This window comes from Saccopteryx bilineata, chromosome 3, assembly GCF_036850765.1.
Source record: "Saccopteryx bilineata isolate mSacBil1 chromosome 3, mSacBil1_pri_phased_curated, whole genome shotgun sequence".
NCBI lineage: Eukaryota > Metazoa > Chordata > Mammalia > Chiroptera > Emballonuridae > Saccopteryx > Saccopteryx bilineata.
In genome coordinates, this window is record NC_089492.1 from 285,133,515 (window position 1) to 285,147,180 (window position 13,666).

The 13,666-nt window shown below is 51.3% G+C and overlaps 1 protein-coding gene across 1 annotated transcript; it reads left to right on the plus strand.

Moving 5' to 3' along the window:
- The first annotated feature begins 9,758 nt into the window (after nt 1-9,758).
- Nucleotides 9,759-11,013, plus strand: NPPB (natriuretic peptide B). Its single transcript, XM_066265177.1, has 3 exons — nt 9,759-9,940; nt 10,149-10,383; nt 10,956-11,013. Exons 1-3 carry the CDS (start codon nt 9,815-9,817, stop codon nt 10,970-10,972), a joined length of 378 nt encoding a protein of 125 aa, XP_066121274.1. The 5' UTR covers nt 9,759-9,814; the 3' UTR covers nt 10,973-11,013.
- The last annotated feature ends 2,653 nt before the right edge of the window (nt 11,014-13,666 follow it).

Genomic DNA, 13,666 nt, shown 5'->3' on the forward strand with positions numbered 1-13,666 from the left:
GGCCTTGGCCTTTCCCCCACCGAAGCCCCTAGAATGAGTCTCCAGACAGAGCAGGGGAGGGGCTACACACATGTCCACCATAGGCCCCGGGCTGCAAAGCTCACTTGAAGGGGCAGCATCTCAAGGTCCAGCCCAGTAATGCCTGCTGGTTCATACGGACCCAGCCCTCGAGGACTGAGCAGTGGGGCGGGTGAGACCACCGACGCTGACACCATCAGGTATGCACCAGGGCCCTTTTGGGCAAGGCACATGGCCTTTCTGTGCCCCAGAGTCATAAACATAAAAGCTAACGAGCCTGGGAGTGCTCATTTCACCCTCGCTGTGAGCGAGATCATTGCCTTCAGCGTTCATGCCAAGTGGGATGTGCTTGGTAACTGCCTTGTTTACAGGGCTCTTAGAAACCTCCTGGTGTAGATCTGAGCTCAGGAAGGAGATGTTGACAGAAGAAACATCCAAACCTGTAGAGAATCTATATGAATTTGTTTGAGCCAAACAGAGGACAATTACCGGAAAGCAAAATCTCAATGAATTGAGAAAATGCTCCAGAGAATGTCAATTTTACAGCTTATTTTATACTTTAGAATCAAAGCAGGAGGCGTAAGGAGGATTGTATGAGACCCACTGTTGGTAGATTAAGGGGGTGGGAGAAAGCAAAGCGGGGAAATCTCTGGGATTGGATAAAGAATGAAATGAAGAGACAAACACTTCTGCCTGACCGGTGGTGGCGCAGTGGCTGGAGCGTCAACTTGGAATGCTGAGGTTCCTGGTTTGCTGGTTTAAAACCCCAAGATTGCCAGCTTGAGTGTGGGCTTGTCGGCTTGAGCATGGGATCATCAACATGATTCCCAAGGTTGCTGGCTTGAGCCCAGGGTCACTGGCTTGAACAAGGGATCTCTGGCTCGCCTTGAGCCTTCCCCCCACCCCTTCAAGGCACATATGAGAAGCAATCAATAAACAACTAAAGTGAAGCAACTACGAGTTGATGCTTCTCATCTCTCTCCTCCCTCTCTCTCTCCCAATTCCTGCCTCTTTCTCTCTGAAAAAAAGAATCCATTTTAAAAAGAGAGACAAATACATCTTTTCCACTGCTGGGTGCAGAACAGTTAACAGTGAACATTCACAGCATGCAGAGATGGTATGTGAGGAACAGCAAGGGAACAAGTTACTGCGGTCTCTGCTCTGGGCAGGGGTTGTTCCCTGAGGGGTCTGGAAAAGGAAATCACTCTGACATTTCAAAAGTATGTTACCTTCCACGCAAAAAAGACAATGAGCAGGCTCAGCTAAGGTGAAGACTGACCTTTGTCAGGGAAGCTACAGGCCTCAGATGTGACTCTGCCATGGCTGGCTTTCAGTTAGGAATTTTTATGTTCAGAGCATCCTGTGTGGTTCCTTTCAGTCTCTGAGTCTGTAGGGCCTGCCGTGCGGGCCTCCCTTGTGCTCACTGGGCTCAGGACATCCGTCCACAGCAGGAAAGGAGGGAGGCAAGGAGCTGGCTGTGTGATCAGGGCAGATGGCCTCCCTCTCTGGGCCTCGGGTTCTTTTTCTTTTTTCTTTCTTTTTTTTTTTTGTATTTTTCTGAAGCCGGAAACGGGGAGAGACAGTCAGACAGACTCCCGCATGCGTCTGACCGGGATCCACCCGGCACGCCCACCAGGGGCAAAGCTCTGCCCACCAGGGGGCGATGCTCTGCCCCTCCGGGGCGTGGCTCTGCCACGACCAGAGCCACTCTAGCGCCTGGGGCAGAGGCCAAGGAGCCATCCCCAGCGCCCGGGCCATCCCTGCTCCAATGGAGCCTTGGCTGTGGGAGGGGAAGAGAGAGACAGAGAGGAAGGAGGGGGTGGGGGTGGAGAAGCAAATGGGCGCTTCTCCTATGTGCCCTGGCCGGGAATCGAACCCGGGTCCCCCGCACACCAGGCCGACGCTCTACCACTGAGCCAACTGGCCAGGGCCTTCTTTTTCTATTTAAACAACGTAGCTGGAAATACATGCTTTTTAAAGTCCACTGCGTCCTTGTTTGTTTCTGAGAGTGAGAGCAGCTGAGCTGACTGGTGGTGACAGGGGCTAACCCAGGGGGGCATGAAACTTAAAAGTCACCCAGACAGCCCTGGCCAGGTAGTTCAGTTGGATAGAGCATCATCCCAATGTACCAAGGTTGCAGGTTCAACCCCTTATCAGGGCACATACAAGAATTAACCAATGAATGAATAAATAAGTGGAACAACAAATCAATGTTTCTCTCTCTTCTCGCTCTCTCAAATCAATTAAAACAAAACAAAATGGTACAAGTCACCCAGACAGAAGGGTGTGGGCCTACAGGAGTGGCCAATTTTAGGACATAAGTAGACACCTCCTGCAGAACTGGGATTGAAGTCAACCAGGGACCATGTGGTTCAAGAAGAAAAGACTTAACTATGACCTTCATCTAAGAGTAGGAGAGAGCAAAATAGACTGGTGGGGTATGTATGCTTAGACAGTGCTTGGAATATAGGAGACATTTAATGCATAGTGTTGAAGAGATGAAGGAATGCCTTACTTTTTATCATCTTTAAAATAGAGATAATAGTATTTAACTGTATTAGTCAGCTATTGCTGCATAACAAATTAGCTATTGCTGTCAGACAGTGGCTGGAGCTGGAACAGGTAGGGTCTGACCAGGCATTTCTCTCTTCATATGTCCTCAGGGCATCTCTGGGTAGGCTAGTTGGGCTTCCTCACAACATGGCAACCCCAAGGCAGCTCAAGGCTCCAATGCAAATGTTCCGGTGAGTAAAACAGAAGCCACTTCACCTTTTATGACCCAGCCTGAGAAGCCATCACAAAGCATTACTTCTACCATAGTCACAAGCTTGTCCAGACTCAAGAGGAGGGAATCTGTACCCACTTTTAGATGGGAGGAGAGTCAAAGACCCATTACAGGAAGGGTATGTTGGTTGGGAGATCTTGCAGCCATTGTTGGAGATGCAATCTGCCACTGCTAGTAAGAAGGATTACTGAAATTTGAACCTGAGAAGGCTGACTCCAGGACCCCAATCTCTGCCTCACTACATGATATTGCCCATAAAGGACACAGGAGCCCAGACCAAAGACTCTTTGCAAATACAACACAGCTGTGTTCTTCCCTGTAGCAAAAGCACCACAAACTGGGTGGCTTATAACAACAGGAATTCATTCTCTCATAGTTCTGGAAGCTGGAAGTCTGAGATCAAGGTGTCGGCAGGGCCATGCTCCTCTGAAGGCTCTCAGGGAGGATCCTTTCTTTCCTCTTCCAGCTTCTGGTGGTTGCCTGAAATCCTTGGTGTCCCTTGGCTCATAGACATATCACTCCAACTTCTGCCTCTGGTTTTTTTGTTTTTGTTTTTTTTGTTTTTGTTTTTGTTTTTTTTTTTGTATTTTTCTGAAGCTGGAAACCGGGAGAGACAGTCAGACAGACTCCTGCATGCGCCCGACCGGGATCCACCCGGCACGCCCACCAGGGGCGATGCTCTGCCCACCAGGGGGCGATGCTCTGCCCCTCCAGGGTGTTGCTCTTTTGCAACCAGAGCCACTCTAGAGCCTGGGGCAGAGGCCAAGGAGCCATCCCCAGCGCCTAGGCCATCTTTGCTCCAATGGAGCCTCGGCTGCGGGAGGGGAAGAGAGAGACAGAGAGGAAGGACGGGGGAGGGGTAGAGAAGCAGATGGGTGCTTCTCCTGTGTGCCCTGGCCGGGAATCGAACCCGGGACCTTTGCATGCCAGGCTGACGCTCTACCACTGAACCAACCGGCCAGGGCTGCCTATGTTTTTACATGGCTTCCTCTCTATATGTGTTTGTGTCTCTCCTCTTCTTTTTTTTTTTGTATTTTCTGAAGTTGGAAACGGGGAGGCAGTCAGACAGACTCCTGCATGCACCCGACTGGGATCCACCCGGCATGCCCACCAGGGGGCGATGCTCTGCCCATCTGGGCTGTTGCTCTGTTGCAACCAGAGCCATTCTAGCACCTGAGGCAGAGGCTACAGAGCCATCCCCAGCGCCCGGGCCATCCTTGCTCCAATGGAGCCTCGCTGCGGGAGGGGAAGAGAGAGACAGAGAGGAAGGAGAGGGGGAGGAGAGGGGGAGGGGTGGAGAAGCAGATGGGCTCTTCTCCCTTGTGCCCTGGCTGGAATCGAACCTGGGACTCCTGCACGCTAGGCCGACGCTCTACCGCTGAGCCAACCGGCCAGGGCCTCTCTCCTCTTCTTATAAGAACACCAATCATATTGGATTCAGGGCCCACCCTACTCCAATAGGACCTCATCTTAACTAATTACACCTGTAAAGACCCTATTTCCAACTAAGGTCACATTCTCAGGTTCTGAGTGGACATGCATTCTGGGGAATATTCTTCAACCCAGTATAATGCCCCTTTCTGATTTTTCTTTCACACCTAGCTACTTTCTCAGTCCCTTATATGGCTTCACATGGCTTCTTAAGTAAGGGGGGGGCACAGCTTCAGGTCCCCAACCATGTCCAGGAGGTTGCAGCTAGCCTCGGAGGGCCTGGGACTCTGAGCCTGCCTGGGGATGGCTGACTTCACTGGGGAGTAACGTCAGGGGACATGAGCTGGCCAGAGGGCCTTCGGTGCCTTGCCAACGCCTCTCCCGTTTCCAGTGGTGGGGCTGTCACAGGGCCTGCTTCCTTCACACTCTCCCCAAGCACAGAGTGTCCTCTCCTGGAACAGCTCTATTAATATCCCTCATGTGGACATTCTGGGACGGCCATTCATGATTTTGTCCTCACGTGTGTCCCCCACACCAAGCCATTCACGATTATGACCCCCCCTCAGCGTGGCTGGCTCCCCCCCTGTCCTATGCCCGCTCTCTGTTCTCTGTGCCTTCCCTCCCTCCCCTTCTCCATTTCCAGAGTGTTTGCAGGATCTAAGCCGGCACCTGCTCATTCTTCACAACGACCCCCATGTGTCAGAGGCTGCCACATTCGTGTTGTGCTCTAAACGAGCAATGTCTGCCTGGAGGTGGGCACTTCCCAGGGGCTGCAAAGTGAAAGGTGCCCCCTGCAGGAGTGCAAGCAGCAGTGGGAAGCCATTCTTTACCCTGCCCATAAGGACCACTCTGTCACAGATGCCCTCTTGCTTCCATGAGGACACCTGATTCCATTCTCCAGACCCTTGTGACAAAGACTGTTAGAGGATAACTCATTATCACAGAGACCTGTGAACGTGCTCATAGCCTTTAACTCAAAGTTTCTCATTCTTGGGCCTTTATCTCGAGTAAAATATCTAAAACAGTGTTCTCAACCCAGGCGGTTTTATCCCCCCAGAGGGCATTTAGCAATGTCTGTAGTCATTTTTTTTTTTTTTCTGAAGCTGGAAACGGGGAGAGACAGTCAGACAGACTCCCGCATGCGCCCAACCGGGATCCACCTGGCACGCCCACCAGGGGTGACGCTCTGCTGCGACCAGAGCCACTCTAGCACCTGGGGCAGAGGCCAAGGAGCCATCCCCAGCGCCCGGGCCATCTTTGCTCCAATGGAGCCTTGGCTGCGGGAGGGGAAGAGAGAGACAGAGAGGAAGGGGGGGGTGGAGAAGCAAATGGGTGCTTCTTGTCTGGAGTCATTTTCGGTTGTCACAATTTGGGTGAAGGGGTATAGAGGCCAAGAATGCTGCTCAGCAAGGCTCACTAGCTTGAGCCCAAGGTCACTGGCTTGAGCAAGGGGTCACTCAGTCTGCCATATTCCCCCTGGTCGGGGTACATATGAGAAAGCAATCACTGTGAAACTAAGGTGCCACAACAAAGAACTGATGCTTCTCAGCTCTCTCCCTTCCTGTCTGTTCCTCTGTCTCTCTCTGTCTCTGTCACCAAAATAAAAAAAAAGAAAAACAAAAAGAATGCTGCTCAGTATGTAGGTCAGCCCCTTGCCACCACCCCAACAAAGATTTATCTGGTCCCAAATCTATAGGGTCAAGGTTGAGGAACCCTGATCTAAAAGGACAAAAAGGCTACATATTTATAAAGATTTTTATAGCAACATAATTAAATTTAAAAAAATCTAGACACTGCCTGATCAGGCAGTGGAGCAGTGGATAGAGCATCGGACTGGGACGCGGAGGACCCAGGTTCGAGAGCCCAAGGTTGCCAGCTTGAGCGCGGGCTCATCTGGTTTGAGCAAAGCTCACCAGCTTGGACCCAAGGTCGCTGGCTTGAGTAAGGGGTTACTCGGTCTGCTGAAGGCCCACGGTCAAAGCACATATGGGAAAGCAGTCAATGAACAACTAAGGTGTTGCAATGAAAAACTAATGATTGATGTTTCTCATCTCTCTCTATTCCTGTCTGTCTGGGGTCCCTATCTATCCCTCTCTCTGACTCTGTCTCTGTCTCAGTTAAAAAAAAAATCTAGGCACTATTTATGAAATTAGAAAATTTACTGCTCACAAAAATTAGGGGATATTTCAAAATGAATATGAAGCTATGAACTATCCCCTAATTTTTGTGAGCAGTGTAATAATATTAAGAATATTCTCAGTGGTAGAGCGTCAGCCTGGCGTGCAGAAGTCCCGGGTTCGATTCCTGGCCAGGGCACACAGGAGAAGCGCCCATCTGCTTCTCCACCCCTCCCCCTCTCTTTCCTCTCTGTCTCTCTCTTCCCCTCCCGCAGCGAGGCTCCATTGGAGCAAAGATGGCCCGGGTGCTGGGGATGGCTCCTTGGCCTCTGCCCCAGGCGCTGGAGTGGCTCTGGTCGCAAAAGAGCGATGCCCCGGAGGGGCAGAGCATCGCCCCCTGGTGGGCAGAGTGTCACCCCCTGGTGGGCGTGCTGGGTGGATTCTGGTCGGGCGCATGCAGGAGTCTGTCTGACTGTCTCTCCTCGTTTCCAGCTTCAGAAAAATACAAAAAAAAAAAAAGAATATTAAATTTGGTGGACTATAAAATTATAACTCTTTAGCAGTATTGAGAAGTATATTAAAATTGTATATATAATTATATACAATTACATATAGATATGAATTTCTCAAATGATTGAATGTAAAATTACTAAATGATCACCAGTTCACAATCACCTAAAAGTGGAAACAACCAAATGCTCATCAACGGATGAATGAATAAACAAAATGTGGTCTGTCCGCAGAGTGGGATATTACTCAGTGACAAGAAGGAATGATATACTGAGACATAATGTTACAACCTTGAAAACAGTGTGCTGAGTGAGAGATGCCAGACACAGAAGGTCACAGTGGATGACCCATTTAAATGATGTGTCCAGAATGGGCATAGAGAGAAACCACTGGAGTTTGTGCCCAGAGAAAGGAGCAACAGCTTTATTACCACTCTTAAGCCTGAAGCACCCTGAGACAGAGAGAGCAGTGGTAAAGGTAGGCGTCACCCCCAAGTGACAGGGCGGAGTGGAGCTGGCAGAAAAGTACCCTGACTCCCCTCTCTTCTCTTACTCCCTCTGAATTCTGCCGCTCCCTTACCATTGGTTGGATCCCACATGAAGCTGGAGAATGCACAAGCTAAGCCGTACGTTAGCCTCCGGGGGCCCTGAGCAGGGTGCAGAGGATGAAGGGTAGATCTGATGGTTTCTGGCACTAAAGGCAACTATCAGTAACCAAAGAAATGTGTCCATCAAATGGATGAACCGAGTTAATACATCTAAACACACGTAAGGTCAACAAAGAATGCAAATGAAACCGTTCATGACCCACACCTTCAACATTACTAAGAGAGAAAACACAGCAACCAACAAATTACCTATGAGCCTCAAACACCAAATTGCAACAGAGCTATTCTGCCCTTGCAAGTTCATGGGTGGGAGCAACAGGTGAGGGAAGCTTAAAAGATTGAGTTAAAAGAAGGTAAGAGGGGGAAGAGGAAGAGGGGGTGGAGAAGAACAGAGTTCATAGGCAACATCAGTCTCAGAACATTCAAGTCCACCCATGTGTCTCAATACTGAGCTCAGATCTGGGACGTTGAAGTTAACAGCACCAACTACAGGGAAGGGGGCTCGAAACTGAGTGAGTTAAAGCTGGCTGGCAACCTGATCAGGTAGTGGCACAGTGGACTGGGACGTGGGTTTGAAACCCCAAGGTCGCCAGCTTGAGCGCAGGCTCATCTGGTTTGAGCAAAGCTCACCAGCTTGAGCCCAAGGTCGCTGGCTTGAGCAAGGGGTCACTCAGTTTGCTGTAGCCCCCCTGGTCAGGGCATATATGAGAAAGCAATCAATGAACAGCTAAGGTCCCACAACAAAGAACTGATGCTTCTTATCTCTCTCCCTTCCTGTCTGTCTGTCCCTATCTGTCCCTCTGTCTCTGTCACACACACTCACACAAATACGCACACACAAACACACACACAAAAGCTGGCTGGCAGCCTCAATAGGAAAACAGCGCTTCTGGGAAAAAATACAATCAACACTTGTTGCTACAACTTGTTTCCAAGGTAGTTGCCTCTGAGCTTAGTTTCCTCATCTGGAAAAGTGAGGAACAATAACAGTATTTTTTTCACTCCATACCTGGCAGGTGCTATTTTTTAGGCAAGGTCTGCTTAGAAGTCACAGCTGCTGCCCCATTCACACCCCTTTCTCTATGTCTGTCATAACCCATCTCCCTTCCTGGACAACCCTGCTTCCTTATCCTGCTGCTTGTTAACACAGGTTATCTGGAAGTGGTGGTGACTTGGGTCACGTACACATTCTAGTGGACTAATCTGCTGTGTCTCTTCCTAGGGCCATTTTTCTTTGGGGCCTCATATGTTGTCACAGGTGAGAGGTCCAGACTGTCTGCTAATGAGAAATAGGTCACGTATGAACAGATGAAGGAGGCATTAGGGAGGGCACTCCTCACACCTCTGCTGTCCCACCAAGAACTGTAGATAACTGTCTCCCAGTAATCCCTGCCTTTTCCGTTACTCAATGGCTTGGTGACAGAGAGGAGGTGTCGGCACCTGGGGGAGAGTTGACGGAAGGCATTTCTGGATGACTTCATCTCCAGCTCTTGCCTCTCAAAATTCCAGTGAAAGCAGCTCTACCCTTTAAGGGTTGGGAACGGGGTGGGCATTCCAGAAATTCCTTGTCATACTCAGGCTTTTTTAATCAGGTGACATTGAAGAATTAGCATCCGAGTGCAGGGGGGTTGTGGGAGGGTGAGGAGAGGTCTCGCTCCTGCACCGCACTTGCCTGTCTGGCTAGACTCGCATTGCTGGAGCAAGACCTCTTGGCGTTGAGTTTGCTCAGGGAGATCAGAACCACGGACAGCGATCAGGGCGTGGGGGAGACTCGGCAGGCTGGTGAGCAAACTGGCGCCTGGAGGGAAGACGCATTGCAGTGGTGGAGTGTTGCCTGGGGCTGTCCTCCTTCTGAGTCACCCCTTGCGCCCCGCACTTACGTCAGTCCTCAGTAGACTGGAGTTCTTCCTTACCTCTCCAGGAATGGTTGGGGTTGGGGAGGAAAAGAGAAAGCGCCATGCTAAGGTCCAGGAATTTTGCAGGAAAGAAGAAAGTGGGAGGCGAGGGACCTGTGGTGCCCCTCGCTCCCGCGCGCTCCTCTCCCCCCCCCCCCCCCCGTGAGGCCCGTTGCTATACAAGGCCTGCTCTCCCAGCCTCCACCCTTAGCGAGAACTGGTCGCAGGCGCTGAGGGGAGTCTGAGGGGTGCATTTCCCCGCCCTGACCTCAGCGGGCGGGAATGCGGTGGATAAATCAGAGATAACCCTGGAGGGTAGGGCGGGCGGGCTCCCGGGACCAGGATAAAAGGCTGTGGATACCCAGGGATCCAGGAGAGCACCCGCGGACCCGGAGGAGGTTAGACGTGAACCCAAACGCAGCAGCAACCTCTTGCTCGCCTCTCCAGTGACATGGACCTGCAGATGGGGCTGTCCTGGGCGCTCTCGCTCCTTCTGTTCTTGCACCTGTGGCCGCTAGGAGGTCATTCGCACCCGCTGGGTGGCTCTGGCCCCAGCTTGGAACTGTCTGGAGTACAGGTGAGCGCTGTGGGACTGTGTAAACGCGTTAGGAGTGGACACGGGGCAGCAGCAATGAACAGGTCTCCATCTGCTGTTGTTACAAGAGGGCCCCTGGAAAATCAGAAAGCAGAGAGATTGGGAGTGCGGTGGGTTCACTTGGGCACCACTGAGGGTGGTTGGGCTCAGGTGTGGGTTCCTGAGGCTCGGGCTATTTCCACCACTGCAGGAGCTGCTGGACCGTCTTCCAAGCACGGCTGGGGAGCTGCAGGAGGAGCAGGTGACCCCGAAGCCCCTCCTGCCAGGACGTAGTTCCACAGATGCCCGGGAGACCAGGCAGGCAGCTTCCACTGGTGGCGGCCAGGCCTTGCAGGGACTACAAATCCTCAAGAAGATGAGTGACTCGGGCTGCTTCGGGCGGCGGCTGGACCGAATTAGCTTCTCCAGTGGCCTGGGCTGCAAACGTGAGCTCCCTCCCTGCCACCCTGGCCACACCCACCCCATGGGTCCATTCCCATGAGTCCCACCATTAGAATCACTTCTGGGTTTGTTGTCTCTGGGGACCACACTCTAAGAAAGGGACACTTGGGCATCACTCCCTCTTACTGACAGTCCTCAGGGCCAAGGAGTGCTTTTCTGGGAATATTCACTGTGGACACCATTCATTACCAAGCCCATGAGACCCACCCACCTTGAATCCTCTTCCTGCATCTGTTATCAAAAGCGCAGGATTGCTTTAAGGTGGAATCCAGTCAAGTTTGACAGCCCCTCTTTGGAGCAGAAAGAACCCTAAATATTTTCCTTGTGGTTTCCCCTCAACTGTCCACAGAAGGATCACCAGGGTGGCCACAACCCCATCTACAGATGAGGAAACTGAGGCACAGAGAGACGGGTTATTCCAAAGCCTCATATCCAGATCAGATGAGGATGGGGGTGGGGGGCCGTGGCAGGGATGGCATATGGTGGGGGAAGCTCAGATCCTGCCTCTGTCTCTGGCCCTAACACCATCATCAACCTCTCCTCCCTCCCCCCACAGTGCTGAAGAGGCATTAAGAGAAGCCCTGGAGGCAGGCTGACTTGCCATCAACCCTCTGGTTCTCTTTGAAGCAACTCCTATTTATTTATTATTTTTTAAATTTATTTGATTGTTTTATATAAGATGGCTCTTTCCTTTGGGCACACATTTTCTGCGATGAGATAAAGTTGATATTAAAACTTTTTTCTTTTGAAACTGATTTGTCTCAGTGCATTCCAAATAATTCATCATTTCCAGAAGGGAAAAAAAACCATCAACAACAAACCCCAAACTGTGTTTTCTCAGAGGTCCCAAAGGGGTGGAGACACAGCATCAAGCAGGGGTGGGGCAGGGTGGGGCTTTCTTTTCTTTAAAGCAGGGGTCTCAAACTTGTGGCCCGCGAGCCGCATGCGGCCCGCCGAACAATTTTGTGCAGCCCGCAGACTAATCCACGAAGTTCAAAATAAATATTTTGAACTTTAAAGGTTTTCATGCTCTGAAAATGTCAAGAAATACCTCAAGCAATTGAGACACTTTCCAGAAGCTGGTTTGCAAAGCCTAGCAGCTGGTCTGGACACCACTAGTCTTTCCTCTGCCTGCAATTCTGTTAGAGGCATGCTCCCTGGCATTTGTTGTTTCCAGAAGGTCTAAGCCAAAATCTCAAAGACTGGGGGTAATGAGTATGTGCGTGTACATGTGTGTGCACACAAGTACCAAGGCACACCTGCTCATCTGTACTCCTAAATGGGGGTGAGCTCTCCATTCTTCCCCAAACCTCAACTTCAAGCCTTCCATTCCTGATGTCATCTGAAAGAAGCCTTCAAACCCCCGAGTTTTAAAGTATTTTCATTTCCCAAACACACAAGTCTAGAAGTGTCGACAATAGGCCCAGTATTTCAGGGTGCCCCACCCTGGGCTCTGCGTCACCACTTCCTCTCTGGCCGAGAGAGAGAGAGAGAGAGAGAGAGAGAGAGAGAGAGAGAGAGAGAGAGAGAAGCCTTCATTTTAAAGGTGGAAAAGGAGACAAGCACCGGAGTCCTGCTGTGCGGCCTTAGTCAGCAGGGAGCCCTGAGAGGGGTCGCTGCCCTGGGAGGGGTCGCTGCCCTGGCTTCCGGGGGTCCCCCTTCTCTGGCATTCTGCACTCCAGGCCGAACCCGCTCCTGCTTGTCAGGCGCCAGGGCCGTGCCTTTCATGCTCCAGCTCAACGAAGGAGACAGGACTATTATCATCCCCATTTTATGCGTGAAAAAACTGAGGCCCAGAAACATGAAGCATCAACACGAAGCATCCCATCTGTCAGCACACAGCCCTCAGGGCCCCGGCTGGGATTTGAGCGCAGATCCGAGTGGCTTTTGAGCCTGTGCTCTTTCCTGGAGCTCCTGGCCTTGGGGTTAACTCTCACGCCACTCTGCTCACCCATCTTGTTGATGTTCCTTTAAGAGAGAGGGCACCAGATGCAGTGGGTCTTTGTGCTGTTTCACATTTGAACCCGCCCTGCCTCAGAGATTATGCATATCTAACATGATCTATTGCGATTTAAAATGAGGTTTTAGGCACAATGTATATTTTCCAATGAAACTGTGAGTCATCTATTGCCTAATGTTCCTGATAGCAACTCTATGAAGAAATCTTATTATCTTCCTTTCCCATCTTACAGATGGGAAACCGAGGCACAGAGTAGCCACGTAACTCTCTCAAGGTCATGGAGTTCTTTTTGTTTTGTTTTGTTTTGTTTTTGTGACAGAGACAGAGAGTCAGATAGGGACAGACAGGAAGGGAGAGAGATGAGAAGCGTCAATTCTTTGTTGCAGCACCTTAGTTGTTCATTGATTGTTTTCTCATATGTGCCTTGACTGGAGGGCTCCAGCAGACCGAGTGACCCCTTGCTCAAGCCAGTGACCTTGGGCTCAAGCTGGTGTGCCCTGTTCAAACCAATTGAACCCATGCTCAAGCTGGCGACCTTGGGGTCTCGAACCTGGGTCATCCACATTCTAGTCCAATGCTCTATCCACTGTGCCACTGCCTGGTCAGGCGAGGTCACGAAGTTAGTAAGTGGCAGAGATAGGATTCAAGGCCACCCAGCAGCACCCCCGGTCCCTAACCACTGCACCACCTGGCCTCCCCCAAGTCAGTGGGTTAGGCTTGCTGGTGGGATGGAAGTCTCCCTTCCCAATGGCATTAGGCAGTTCAACATTTGCTGCCACGGCAACCTTTCCTCTCTGCTCAGGTGATGAAGATCACCCATTCCCAAACCCCGGTGAGTCTGCTCTCGCAGTAATGGGGCTCAGGTGGTGGAGTCTGTACGATGCAGATATGCCCTGTTATTGGGCTTTTCCAGGAAAAGAGGATCCTGAAGTGACTGTGAAGGAGCCAAATGGGACTGCTGGAGGATGGGGACTGGGTGGCCTGATGTTCCCCAGGGAGTGACATCTCACTGCGCTCCCTCTGTGTTCGGTGTTTGTGGGCAGCATGGCAGTGCACACATTGTCTGCGGATGCCCCTTAAAACCAGCCTCCTTCACCTGGGACCCTGGCCCCGTCCAACATGCCCCATTGTAGCTATAGCGGTGGCCTGGACCTCCCTGACTTCCCTTACCAACCTCGTCCCGCAAAGAAGCTGCCAGGTGACATCTCCCCGTGGAGTTTGCCACTTTAGTCTTCCCAGACAGATGTGCTGGTGAACACAGACTCGAGGAGGTCTAGCTGGGCTTCCCTCAGGGCGGGAAGGAGGTT